The sequence below is a fragment of the Scyliorhinus torazame genome, chromosome 2 (assembly GCF_047496885.1).
Source record: "Scyliorhinus torazame isolate Kashiwa2021f chromosome 2, sScyTor2.1, whole genome shotgun sequence".
NCBI classification, from domain to species: domain Eukaryota; kingdom Metazoa; phylum Chordata; class Chondrichthyes; order Carcharhiniformes; family Scyliorhinidae; genus Scyliorhinus; species Scyliorhinus torazame.
Window position 1 is genome coordinate 56,295,161 of NC_092708.1, and position 14,148 is coordinate 56,309,308.

At 47.1% G+C, this 14,148-nt stretch overlaps 1 protein-coding gene across 3 annotated transcripts in view; it reads right to left on the reverse strand.

Moving 5' to 3' along the window:
• Positions 1 to 4,099: 4,099 nt before the first annotated feature.
• The window catches only part of arhgap15 (Rho GTPase activating protein 15), a 1,048,441-nt gene continuing 1,038,392 nt past the window's right edge, over positions 4,100 to 14,148 (reverse strand). For 2 of the 3 annotated variants that reach the window (XM_072471657.1, XM_072471649.1), the window contains one exon: positions 4,100 to 7,767. In XM_072471657.1, the coding sequence (XP_072327758.1) occupies positions 7,584 to 7,767 (184 nt within the window). In that variant the 3' untranslated portion in view covers positions 4,100 to 7,583. The remainder of the gene's footprint in view (positions 7,768 to 14,148) is intronic. The other variant, XM_072471663.1, reaches the window with a different exon arrangement.

The window sequence follows — 14,148 nt, forward strand, 5'->3', positions numbered from 1 at the left end:
AGAAATGCTGTTTTAAGGATTATCAAGGGATTAGATATAGTAGACGTTGGTAAGTTATTTTACCTTGTCTAGAACAGTAAAATCAGAGGGCTTGAAGGAAAATCTGAAGGAAGATAAATTTCATAGAATTTACAGTGCAGAAGGAGGCTGTGCAGCCCATCGAGTCTGCACCGGCTCTTGGAAAGAGCACTCCACTTAAGCTCACACTTCCAACCTATCCCCGTCATCCAGCAACCCCACCCAACCTTCTTGGACACTAAGGGCAATTTAGCATGGCCAAGTCACCTAACCTGCACATCTTCGGACTGTGGGAGGAAACCGGAGCACCCAGAGGAAACCCACACACACACGGGGAGAACGTGCAGACTCCGCAGAGACAGTGACCCAAGCTGGGAATCGAACCTGGGATCCTGGAGCTGTGAAGCAACTGCGCTAACCACTATGCTACCATGCTGCCCTAATTAATCTGCAGAAACAATAGTGCGACAATGGTCAATCTATGGCAAGGCTCCTGACGGAGATGGTTGAAGCAATTAGTGTTGATTCATTCAAATGCAAATTTGATAGATGTCTTTCAGAAAATAATTAGCTGAATATTCCGGTGGATGGCAATCACCATTGCATTGCCTCTCAGCTCCTATTTTCTTACCTTAATCTGTTTCTCTTAGTTTCTCATCCAAACTTCCAACCTTGGCCTGCTGAGAAATGTGGAGGGTAGTTGTTTCTGGAGTCCTCCCGTCGGAGTGTAGGATTGTCGGGGGAAGCGAAACCATTCTTCTCATGTATGCCACTATCTGTTGGAGGGCAGTCGGTAGGTGGGGGGGTGGGGGGGGGGGGGGGGGGGGGGCGTTGGTTGGGGGGGGGGGGGGTTGCAAGTAGCCAGAAGAAGGCGAGGTGGGGTCAGGGATTAGTGGGTGATTCGGAGAGTAGTCGGGGGTGTGGGAGTAGTCAGGGATGGGGGGATTGGGAAGGAGATAGTCAGAAGGGGGTGGGGTTGAATCAAGGAGTAGTCGGGGTCAGGAGGGTAGTCTGAGGTGAGGGATTAGTTGGGGATTTGGGAGGGTAGTCAGCAATGGGTGTCAGTCGTGGGGGGAGAATCGGGTACTCAAGGGTTGGTTTGAGGATTAGTTGGATGTTTTTGGGGGGGGCAGGGAAATAGTCAGGAGGTCAGGTGGGTATTTGAGGGATGGGAATAATGGGAGGGTGGGTAATTAGTTGGGTGATTGGGGGTGGTGGAGATATAGTCGGGAATGGGGAGGGTGGTTGGGGAGTGGGGATTAGTTGGAGAGTGGTGGCGTTAGTAGGGTTGTCAAGGAAAGGTCGGGTTGGTGGTTGGCGGTTGGGTGGGTGGGGGTACATTGGGTGATCGGATGGGATGTTCGGAGGGTCCAGTGGGGTGTGATGGGCAGGTGGTGGTGGGGGGAAGGGGGTTGTTTAGTGGTATAGTTACCCAGGCATTAGCACTGCTTTTAATGTTTCTAACATTTCCTGGGTAACTATTCTGCTAAATAGGTTGGAACAATCCAAAGTCTCTGATTTTAACTCAGAGTTTCGGAGGGTTCCAGATGCAGGGAATTGCCAATGAAAGTTCAAAATTCCCAGGCAATTCCTGTGTAGTCAGTGCATCGGGACCTCTGAAGGGTCCGTGGTGCATCTTCTGGGGTAACTCCAGGGTACACCCATCCCGAAGTCTAGAAGGAAAACTAAAGGCACCTTGGGGGGCTGGATTCTCCGATTCTGCGGCTCTATCCGGAGGATGCGTCTGGTCTTACGACCAAAAAATTGGCGCTGTCCCCGAACCAATGCTCCGTCTGGTGGGGGGCTAGCAGCCGCGCCATGTAAATCCCCTGGCTTTAACTGCCGATACAGATGTAGAATGGTCGGGTCCGTGGCCGTGCAAGTGTGCGTGGGTTTCCTCCGGGTGCTCCGGTTTCCTCCCACAGTCCAAAGATGTGCAGGTTAGGAGGATTTGCCATGATAAATTACCCTTCGTGTCCAAAATTGCCCTTAGTGTTGGGTGGGGTTACTGGGTTATGGGGATAGGGTGGAGGTGTTGACCTTGGGTAGGGTGCTCTTTCCAAGAGCCGGTGCAGACCCGATGGGCCGAATGGCCTCCTTCTACACTGTAAATTCTATGATAATCTAAGATTAATCTGGGACAAAGGTTCGGCACAACATCGTGGGCCGAAGGGCCTGTTCTGTGCTGTATTTTACTATGTTCTATGTTCCATGTGCACGCCGGCGGCCTGCGGCGGCCATGCCATCCAACATGGCACCGGCCACACGCGGATCCAGCCTGCCAAAAACTGTCCCCCTGTAATCCCCCAAACCACGCCCGAACCACCCCTCCACCATTTCCCCCAGTTCCTGCCGAAGCCCCCCTGCCAGTGGAAGGCTTCCCCCACCAACCCCGACTGTGGCGGCGCTGGGCACAGTCCTTAGCCGCCATGACAAGTTTACGAAAGTTGAGAGGACACGCCACCAATGGCGTCGGGAAGTCGGCCCATCGGGGGAGGGCCTTGGGTGACTTCCTGAGGCCATCCCAACAGCGTGGGAAGTATGCCGTTTTTGAGGGGGTGGAGCATCGGTAAAATGGGGCCGCCCCCCCAGTTTTGTGAAGGGGAGGTCGTGTCTCACTAACTTGTGGACGTTGTCTATATGGACTTCAGTAAGGCCTTTGAAAAGAGCCTCATGGTAGACTAGTACAAAAGGTGAAGTCACACGGGATCAGGGGTGAGCTGGCTAGGTGGATACAGAACTGGCTAGGTCATAGAAGGCAGAGAGTAGCAATGGAAGGATGTTTTTCTAATTGGAAGGCAGTGACCAGTGGTGTTCCGCAGGGATCAGTGCTAGGACCTTTGCTGTTTGTAATATATATAAAAGATTTGGAGGAAAATGTAATTGGTCTGATTAGTAAGTTTGCAGATGACACAAAGGTTGGTGGAATTGCGGATAGCGATGAGGACTGTCAGAGGATACAGCAGGATTTAGATTGTTTGGAGACTTGGGCGGAGAGATGGCAGATGGAGTTTAATCCGGACAAATGTGAGGTCATGCATTTTGGAAGGTCTAATGCAGGTAGGGAATATACAGTGAATGGTAGAACCCTCAAGAGCATTGGAAGTCAGTGAGATCTAGGTGTACAGGTCCACAGGTTTCTGAAAGGGGCAACACAGGTGGAGAAGGTAGTCAAGAAGGCATACGGCATGCTTGCCTTCATTGGCCGGGGCATTGAGTATAAGAATTGGCAAGTCATGTTGCAGCTGTATAGAACCTTAGTTAGGCCACACTTGGAGTATAGTGTTCAATTCTGGTCGCCACACTACCAGAAGGATGTGGAGGCTTTAGAGAGGGTGCAGAAGAGATTTACCAGAATGCTGCCTGGTATGGAGGGCATTATCTATGAGGAGCGGTTGAATAAACTCGGTTGGTTCTCACTGGAACGACGGAGGTTGAGGGGCGACCTGATAGAGGTCTACAAAATTATGAGGGGCATAGACAGAGTGGATAGTCCTCGCTACCGGAGGAGGTGGGGATAGTGACATTTAAGGGGCATCTTGACAAATACATGAATAGGATGGGAATAGAGGGATACGGACCCAGGAAGTGTAGAAGATTGTAGTTTAGTCGGGCAGCATGGTCGGCACGGCTTGGAGGGCCGAAGGGACTGTTCCTGTGCAGTACATTTCTTTGTTCTTTGTTCAGCATAAGAAGGGATTCTCCAGCCGATCGCCGAATGCGATTTCTGCATCGTCAATCAGAGAATCCCGCCCTGGGTCTTTTCCATCATCTAGCAATTCCTATGCACTTATATAACATTAAAATAGGCCAAGGAACAGGTTAATAGGCTGAGTTAAAAATGATGCACTAAGGGCGACGTGTGGTGCAGTGGATAGCACCGGGACTGCGATGCTGAGGACCTGGGTTCGAATCCAGGCCCTGGGTCATTGTGCATGTGGAGTTTGTATGTTCTCCCCCTGTCTGTGTGGGTTTCACTCCCACAACCCAAAGATGTGCAGGTTAGAGAACAAAGGAGTTGGAATAAAATATTTTCCATTTTAAATTAACATAAACAAAGAAAATCAGATTAGATGACAGATTGTGCAAATGGCTGAAGCAGTTAGGCTTTTATTGTTGCATTCAAAACAGAAATAACATGGTTGAGAAATAAGGCAAAGCTTGGACTGTCATTATTTTCTAGGATAGCAACGCTGGTTTGATAGTTGTACATTTTAGTTTTACAATTGAAATGCAAAACATAGGTTGTGGACAAGATAGCACATGTCGATGAAGTCAATATATATTTTGTTTGTGATTGTTACATAAAGTCCAATGTCAGCTAAAGTAAATAAGGCACCTTCTGATGATTCTGGAGCAAACATTGTATATAAAATGTGTTTGTTCCCATTTGCCTCTGAACATTAAAATTGAATTGGACCACACAAGGCCAAATCTAGTCATGTAAATCAAACCAGTAACACTGTATCCCTTCCCCTTCTCATAGCTGTCCTTTGTAAAATCAAGTTTAATGATATGAAAAAATACAGAAATATTTTCTGCAGTCAGTTTGACTGAACAGTGCACAATCGATGTTGAAGAGCCATTGGAAATATAATCTGAAGAATACATTCCCTCACTGTGTTCAAATCTCCACACATATAAATGAATACATGGATGAAGCGGGTCCATCTGACCACCTAGTTCCATAATGAAACAATGAGCTCCATAGTTTCTTATATTATCCTAAGGCTGATCTTTCCAGGGACGAGGCAAATACTGAGCAACACGAATAGCGCATCTTCCCTTCTGTGTCAAGCATGATGTAGCCAGAGATGCCAAACCAACTTGATGATTTGAAAGCTCAGAAGATTGTGCGTGTGTATGGCAAGCAGATATTTATAACACATGGAAGACACATTCACAATTGGATGTAATTCAGAGGCAATGAGGAATGTGATCATCAATATTATCCTTGGGTTGAGTTTGCAATACATTTCTGGGTATTGGTGACTTACTGATGAATTCAAGCCTGGTGTGTGTTTTCAGAATAATGTTTGTGAATGTATAAAGTGCTCGCAGTAATAATCCAGCCTCGGTGTTCTCTTACTAGGTGAGAGGGCAGGTAGTTGAACATTGCATATCAAGGTACTTTCCTTGTGGCCAATGTTTACTGGCAGCTTAGAGATTCAAAGATGAAGGAGCTGCGCTCCGAAAGCCAGTGATTCGAAACAAACCAGTTGGACTTTAACCTGGTGTTGTAAGACTTCATACTATTCAAAGAGAAGTCAGTGGATACTAATTTCCTATTGTCTGTCAGATAGTTACCCGCCTCTTCATACAGCACTCCTTTGCAGCATAAATTTGGAAATCAAATAAACTTAGTGCTGTTGCAAAGACTTGTATTACTGTTCCACCAGAGTATGAGAACTCTGGTCTTGTCAGCTATATATTGCTGCTGGCAATACCCGTTGAACTGTTTTGCAGACCTCATTGAGCTCTTTGTTAACTGCAAGCATGATAATAAATGATACATGGGAACTAAATGTTAACACACTTAGTTCACACCCTATCACAAGGTGTTCATTGACACTAACATCAGCATGGGCTGTCTTGAGTCCACCAACAATGTGTTATCAGTTCAAAGTCTAATTGGTAGGTTGGAAGAAACTTCTCACCCCAGTGAACTTGGTCAGACACAAAGCAAACTGACTGGCACGAGGCAAACCTCCGACCGGCTGAATGTGATAGTTTGCTAAAGTGAAAAGGCAACTTGATAAGGGTGAGGTGACAAATAGTACACGGAAAATCCACTTTCAAAAGGTAATGTATCGTACTTTTTCTGCGACTTTCATTGCTTAAAAAGTGTGTACCAATAAAGGTTTGGCCTGAGAGTGTCTCAGTAAAGTTGTATTTTGGAGTATGGGGAAGAAATATACCAAATTACTTTACGTAAGTCACAAGAATCAGTTAATTAGATAAACACAGGTATGGTCAAATTGGTGCTGACCTCCCTGTTGTACTTCATCAAGTGGCTAATTCCTCATGCCTAAACCAAAGGCAGGGAGCATTGATGGGCTATGCAATCTTTGGGATATGTTCGACCAGCTTAACCCAGTCATTATCCTCTATCAGCATATCCTTGGGCCTGAAAATATGAGTTTTCCCATGTTGCAACCTTCATATTGGAACTCAGACCTCATTTCCATGACGTGGATGATCTATGGAGGGTGAGAGACAGCTTACCCAGCGAAGCGTGTTTGACGATTGGGCCAGTACCATGATGGGACTGCCCATCAGGTAGGTAAAGAAGTGGGTAGCAAGGTAGCAGTAGCTGGGGTCGGGTGATGAACAGCTGAGGCAGGGGGATAGGTATCCGCAGGGGAGGGGGAATCATAAGAGCAGCAGTAAGGTTATTCAGTCCCTCATGTCTGCTACATCTTTCATGCCTGATCTGCATCCTAACCTGCCTTGGCTCCATATGGTTTTCTAGCCCCCACTTTGAGAAGGAGAGTGTGCCACACTTCTACCACCAGGTGTTTGAAGAAGTATCTCCTAACTTATCTCCTGAATGGCCTGGGGAAGGGGGAATGGGGGGAGGGGGAGTACTGGGGCAAATGAGGAGAACATTAGCCTGAATGGCAGCTCCCACATTGTTTTACTGTGGGAATGTAGGGAGAAGCACTCTAGCCTCACATTCAGCTAAGTATATTTTATAAAGGTGGAGCGAGGCCATAGGCAAATGTTATATTCCAGATCTTATGGATGCTGGAAGCCAATGTAGATCAGTGAGGACAGGGATGAAGGGCGAGTAGGGCGTTGCACATGATAGCGTGCAGGCTGCAGAGTTTTGGATGTGTTGCGGTTTGTGACCTAACAACAAGCCAGCGATGATTCATTTACATTTTACATCTCATGAACAATCCAGAGGGCCAGTTTGCTGAGAAACCAACATGTTTGTGAAAAAGGGAACAAGATCATTTCTGGCAAATGCCAAGCTGTGAACTAATAGGAAGGAATTGATGGATGGAGAACCAAAATGACTTAACAAAAATTAGGGAGGGGTGGGGGGAAGCTTTTTGAAATTTAATGTAATTGATAAAAAGTGTTCACTGGATTGTTCTACTAAAATCGTGCACTTTTAAAAAACCTTGCCCTTCAAAAACAGATTTAATTTATTTTAATTCCTATATAGTTTTGTTGTCTTTAATCATTGTTTGGCCATGGAGCTGTAATTTTGATTGCATCCTGGCTGACCAACAGGTACAAAAAGAAATTCCTTACATTTTGCTGACTCCGTGAGAATTGAGGGTGTTTTGTCAAAGTTTTGGAAAGTCGGTTGCCCCTCGATTCGAGGATGGCTTAAGTATGAGTGATTTTAAAATGTAATAATAATAACCTAGCCTCAGGAAATTTCATCTATGTGGATTGACACAAATGAAAACACAGCGAGGGAGGATACACAGAGTAACCAAAGACAGTGGTAATGACCTTATGCAAGCAGCAGAACCACACAGTCTCATCCAAATGCTCACTAAATACAAGTCATCCGAGCACACCATTATCCCGCTGAACGAGAGGCATCTTCACTGCTCCTCATGGTCGAAGATTTCAATGTGCTCTGAGAGTATCAGATCGATTATCTGGTTCTGGTATATCATAAACACTGCCAAGTTTGAGGTCTCCTTTTCAGGCCACATAAGAGTTGGTCCAAACACAATGCCTAAACTCTGCGATGACATGAGATTCACCAATGCTTTTGCAATAATCCTGGAATTAAAAAAAAAAGAACAGAGAAAAGAAACATGATTAAACTGCAAGTTTGTTCGAGTCAGTAGCAAGAATAAACGATATTCCAATGTTTAGTTGAAGCTTGGACTCATAAAAATGGAGACAGAACGATTTCCGCCATTCCAATGTTATATTAGCATGAGCGCCGTTCATGTACAGAATGATCCATAACCACAGTAAATCCCTCAAGATGTTGTCTCAACAAAGCTGTTCAACCTCAACCCGAGAGCAGCTCCCCCTCATTTCACCAGAGGAACAGAGATATTGAGCTAAAATTTCTTTTCAAGAGAGGTTTAAACTTACTCACTTCTTGGCACAAAATGTGGACAAGGAGATCTGAACAATGTGGGTTTGAGACATAGGGGGTTGACATTATTTTGCTAATGTTCTTTATCGGCCAGAGATTTATGTTACTGCACCGCTGTGATTTTTTTCACTTCCTGTGCCAGCCATCCTTATGGTTTGCTGATACTGCCAATCAGTGCCAAATTATTATGAGCATATTGCTTTGTACGTCAGGATCTCAGTTGAGACTGATCAGACTTTCACCACAGATCTTTATGATTGGCTTAGCAAGGAGACATTTATCCTATCAATTTTACTCCACATTACAACGCTGTTCTTTAAAAGCACTTAAGTGGCTGTAAAATATTTTTCAACATCTTGCCGTCTTGAAAGGTGCTCTATAATGGTGGCAGCACTGCTGCCTCACAGCACCAGGGTCCCAGTTTCAATTCCAGTCTTGGGTGACTGTGTGGAGTTTGCACGTTCTCCCCGTGCCTGCGTGGGTTTCTTCCGGGTGCTCAGGCTTCCTCCCGCAGCCCACAGATGTGCAGGTTAGGCGGATTGGCCACGTTGAATTGCCCCTTAGTGTTCAAAGATGTGTAGGTTAGGTGGGGTTACAGGGCTAGGACGGGGGAGTGGGCCTAGATTGGGTGCTCTTTCAGAGGGTCGGTGCAGACCCGATGGGCTGAATGGCTTCCTTCTGCACTGTAGGGATTCTATGATAACAGAAAGTCTTTCATCTTCTATCTTTTTGTTCTTGTTTTGGATGGAATTACATTCAAATCTCAGACCGTGAGGAAAATTGAACCTGCACATTATCTCACTGTGTTCTCATCAATATTATCAATATATAAACCCAAGATAAAAGATCAAATGGTTTACAGATGACATGGTGCCCTAGATTTTACACTGTTGTGCCATACTGCTCCGAATCATGTGACAAAGCAATGGAAACAGCAGTAGAATTTTCTCGGCAGGTTAACGGATGCATCCCCAACCCATTGTAAACTTTCTTCGCCCACGTAAACAGGGAAGTCTGCAAGAAAACAATAGTGGGCCGACAGTATTTGTCCACCAGGTTTACCCAGGAGGATCCAATACTTTGGTCCTGGAGGGAGAAGGTACAGAAAGGGGCATTATCCCCCATTCTCAGGCTCTATCACCTTACTTGGGTCTTGGCAAGGCGTTAAAAATAATTTGAACGTTTGATCTTTGAAAAAACTCGCCCCTAATAGATGGGACCACTTCTGTTGTTGCTGCAGGTATCACCAGCATTTCCAGAAGCAAGATTATTTCCACAACCCACAGTAACCAGATACATGACAGGCAGGATTGGGCTCCGTCTGAGTGCCCATTCTGCATGTTTTCAAGCAGGCCTGAGGGAGAAAACTGAGTTGGGATCCTGATGAGGTACAACCTCACACCCCTCTGAAGGGATTAGAAACATTCAGCTGAGTACCTTTCAGCAGTTGATGTATTTTAAGTAGAAGCTCTTAAAAATCTGAATATTTACACTTAAAAATCAGAATTTTAACATCAGTCTGAAAACTTGGCTGAGTTTAGTTTGATCTGTAGTCTATGTAATCTCATTCAGACCCCATAGGTAACCTAAATTTTATGAATAAAAATGCCTCGGTGGGATTCTCCTCCATTGGGTGGGATTCTCCGTTAGCCGGAGAATCAGTTCCGACGGCAAAATCGTGACAGGTGCCAATTTGATACCAAATCACGATACTCCGGCACCTCGACAGCGGCATCAATGCATTCCGGAATGCACGTACAGTGCACACAGTTTGCCCATCATTAGCGGGTGTGACCTGATGTTCTCCGGGGCCTCTGCCTCCGATGGGCCAATTTCCGACTGCGTGGTTCACTTGTGCTTTTAAAAATCGTGAGACCGGCGTGGCGGCTGCAGAGGGAGAGAGATGGCATACAGAAGGTGTCCAACATCACCATAGTTTTGTGGCAGTTGTGCCGCTGGCCAGGGGGGCTTCTACCAGGGCCGGGGGGTGTAGCGGGGGTGGCCAGGAGGTAGGCTGTGGGGTCGGGGTGGATGGGCAGGGAACACCATTGCCGCAGCCAGCAAGGCAGACATGCAGCTGCGCACATCGCTAACAGCCCACTTTGAACTTAGTGCCACATGTCGTACAGGTCTCCCCCTCTGGCCCCAACCGACCGTGTTCTATGACCCACCAGCTCTATGGGCATGCGTCAGAGCAACCAGTGCCTCCTTGTTGGCTGGGATGAGTGTGTGTGGGGAGTGTAATATGTATATATGGCTGCAGCTTGTCAGCCTCCCGAGTGTCAATCATGGACATGGCGAATCCTGCACTGTTTTTCATTGGAATCGATTGTGTTTCGCGCGGTACCGGTGCTAGTCCCTCAAAGGTAGTGGTCCAGGGGTGGCACCGGTTTTTCTAAAATGAAAGTCCACGGATTCTGCATTGCCGTCAACACTTCGGGCCATTCTGAGGCTAAGTGCGGAGGATCTGTGGCATTTTACGTGGAAAAGAATCACCGCCGTCCCCTGACCGATGCTGTGACCAGTGAGGGGCTAGCAGCCACGCCACGTAAAACTCTCGGTCTCCACAAAATAAATGGTAGGAGAATGGCCAGGTCCGTGGCTGTGCATGTGCACGGCGATGTCCTGCAGCGTACAACATGGCGTCGGCCGTGTGCGGACCCGACCTGGGAGGCACAGTAGCACAGTGGTTAGCACCGTGGCTTCACATCAGCAGGGTTCCCGGTGCAATTCCCGGCTTGGGTCACTGTCTGCGCAGAGTCTGCATGTTCTCCCTGTGTCTGCGTGGGTTTCCTCCGGGTGCTCCGGTTTCCTCCCACAAGTCCCAAAAGACCTGCTGTTAGGTAATTTGGACATTCTGCATTTGTCTACCCGAACAGGTGCCGGTATGTGGCAAATAGAGCCTTTTTACAGAAACTTCATTGCCGTGTTAATGGAAGCCTACTTGTGGCAAGAAAGATTATTATAGGTACTGCCCCCTGGATGCCCACTCGCCACCCCTGACCTGTCCACCCATCCCTCGCAGAGGCCCCACCTGGCCGGCAGCACGGTTTCCGCCCGACTGCGGCGGCACTGGACACAGTCCGCAGACTCCACGCCGGTTTCCCCGCGCGGCTGGGACCAGAAATGAATCGCGCCGTCGTGAACTCGGCCCATCGGGGGCGGAGCATCGGAGGAGGGCCTTCAGGTGATGCGCTGAGGCCGTCACAACGGCATGTGGCACGTGCCTCGATGACGCCGTTTCGGAGGGGGCGGAGCATACAAAACCTGCGTCAGACAGACGCCGCCCCCGATTTCGCCGTAAAGAGGGATTCTCTGCCCGATCGCCGATTACAAAATCAACTTTGCGGAACGGAGAATCTGGCCCAATGTCTGAGAAACGGAGAATCTCGCCCTAAGTGTTGAAGCCGGGACTGCATTGCTGGATGTCCATGACAACAGAATTGGCACCGGTCCCGGAGCAATTCAGGAACCGTTAATGGGTTATCACCAGTGCCACGTGGAACACAATCCATTCCAATGAAAAATGATGTCCGATTCGCTGGGATTGGGATTGCCACTCACGAGGCTGACAAGCTGCAGCCGCATATTAGCACTCCACTCTCCCCCACACACACTCATCCCAGCCAACAAGATGGAGGCACGAAGAGCAGCACCCCGGTTTGCAGATGCGGAGCTGGACACAATGCTGGACGCCGTGGAGCAGAGGCGGGCCACCCTGTACTCCAAGGTGGGAAGGAGGCTGCCACCCGATGCCATACAGTGGCCATGGGCACAGTTGGCGGAGGTCATGAGTGCCATGGGCCACACCACCAGGACCGGCCAGCAGTGCTGAAAAAAACTGCATGACCACCTCAGGGCACCCAGGATGGCCAGCACTGTACTGCCCGCCGTGGTCAGCTGCCCTGGCCATGAAGGCCACTAGCTGCCCACTCCCTGTGCTGTACATGTCCCACTGCCTAATGCTTTATCCTTTCTGTCTACTCCACACACCCCCCCCCCCCTCTCCCCCAGGAGAAGGAGGCGCATAACCCCAGGGGGAGACAGAAGACTGGAAGAGGACTGCCAGATTTGCGGCACCTCACCGCTGCAGAACTGTGGGCACTGGAACAAGTCAGTGGGCCCCCTTGTCGGTGCACCAAACTATCTATAGCATTTGAGTGTGCGGACTGGATCTAATATTTAATCTGTAGACCAGCACCTCCAATGCAGCACTATCTCAACGTTACAGCTTAGATAACATACTCAAAGCACAGAACTTGGTTTGATCCCATGATATTTTTACTCAGAGGTGAGAGTGCTACCAACCCCACCAAGCTGATGCACTGCTACGGTATGCCTCTGTCTTACAATGTAGTTACTCTGCATTTATCAACTTGTGCCTGGCGGCAAAAATCCAATATCTGAAAATAAAATTCAGTTTTAAAACATTGCTTTCTTCCTCTTGCAAGCTAAAGGAGATTTAGTCTCAGTCAGAGGTATATGTATAATGTTCGTTCCTGGAACATGCTGCTGTGAAAAGGTAACCATTACATTCGCTGCGTACGCTTCAGCTGTTGACATATGTCCTGGATCGTAAATTTTGTGAATGCATTTTCAAGTTTTTAGTTAAACTGAAAATAAATAAATAAAGTCAAATTGTACCATGACTATTTTCTGGATAATATAATGAAAGCAAAGGATAAAAAAGAAACAATGTGGTTGATCAAACACTGCTTCTTTAATCATATCTTATGTGGCTGGGTGTCAAAAGGTTTTTTTTCTCTCATGGTCCTGTGATGCACCTTGGGGATGTTTTACTACATAATTTGCTTTTGAGCATGCATTCAAATCATGTTTATTTTAAGCTAACGTTTGTCAAAGAAGATGACAACAGCATTGATACTCATTCTTGGAAACAATATTTGCTCCAACATTTGTATTTTGAGACCAAATCCTTCAGACCATGGCACGCAGAATCATAGAATCTCTACAGTGCAGAAGGAGGCCATTTGGCCCATTGAGTCTGCACTGACCCCCTGAAAGAGCAGCCTTCCTAGCCCACTCCCCCACCCTATCTCCGTAACCCCACCTAACCTGCACATCTTTGGACACGAAGGGCGAAAGATGTGCTGTTGGGTAATTTGGACATTCTGAATTCTCTCTCTGTGTACCCGAACAGGTGCTGCAATGTGGCGACTAGGGGCTCTTCACAGTAACTTCATTGCAGTGTTAATGTAAGCCTACTTATTACAATAAAAATCATTACATTATTATTTTATCATGGCTAATTCACTTAACCTGCACAACTGTGGGAAGAAACCGGAGCACCCGGAGGAAACCCACACAGACACGGGGAGAATGTTCAAACTCAACACAGACAGTCACCCAAGCTCGGAATTGAACCCGGGTCCCTGGTGCTGTGAGGCAGCAGTGCCAACCACTGTGCCACCGTCGCTTGAAATGTTGAAAAACATTTTCACGTTAAGTTTCAGCTGTGGGACAGAATCGGGAAAATAGAAGAAATCAGTCGCTTGAATAACGTGTGCATTTATGTCAATAAAGCAGGCTGAGGTTATTCGTCCCTGTTACGCGTTTTAAGAAAGGTCATTAATTACAACATGAGGGAAATGATCAAAGCTCAGTGAATACCTACTGATGGGTGCTGATGTTTGGAATTTTCAGACATGGCCCCATCTGGCATTGTGTGAACCAGCTTGAGAAGGTGAAGTGAGAAATCAGTGAAACTGGCTAGACACCCCTTTATTTAAATAATTGCTTATACTACAGGGCCCTGGCCCAACAAGCTCATTATTTTGCATGCAATCAAAATATTGGTCGCAAAGATGGACATCCTTACGCCTGACTTGGATCTGTGTGTAAAATGCTTTTGGGCACAGAACATGGTTAAAGTAACATTAATTAATGAGTGAACAATCTCAAGCTAGTTCTTGGTGGGTTTGAGTCTGTGACACAAAGCTGCCTGTAATTCAGTGTTAATTGGCACTAAATTGGCAGTCTTGCTCAAAGAGGCCTCAAGGATGTTGAGTGCAAGTGCCACATTAAAAAGCACA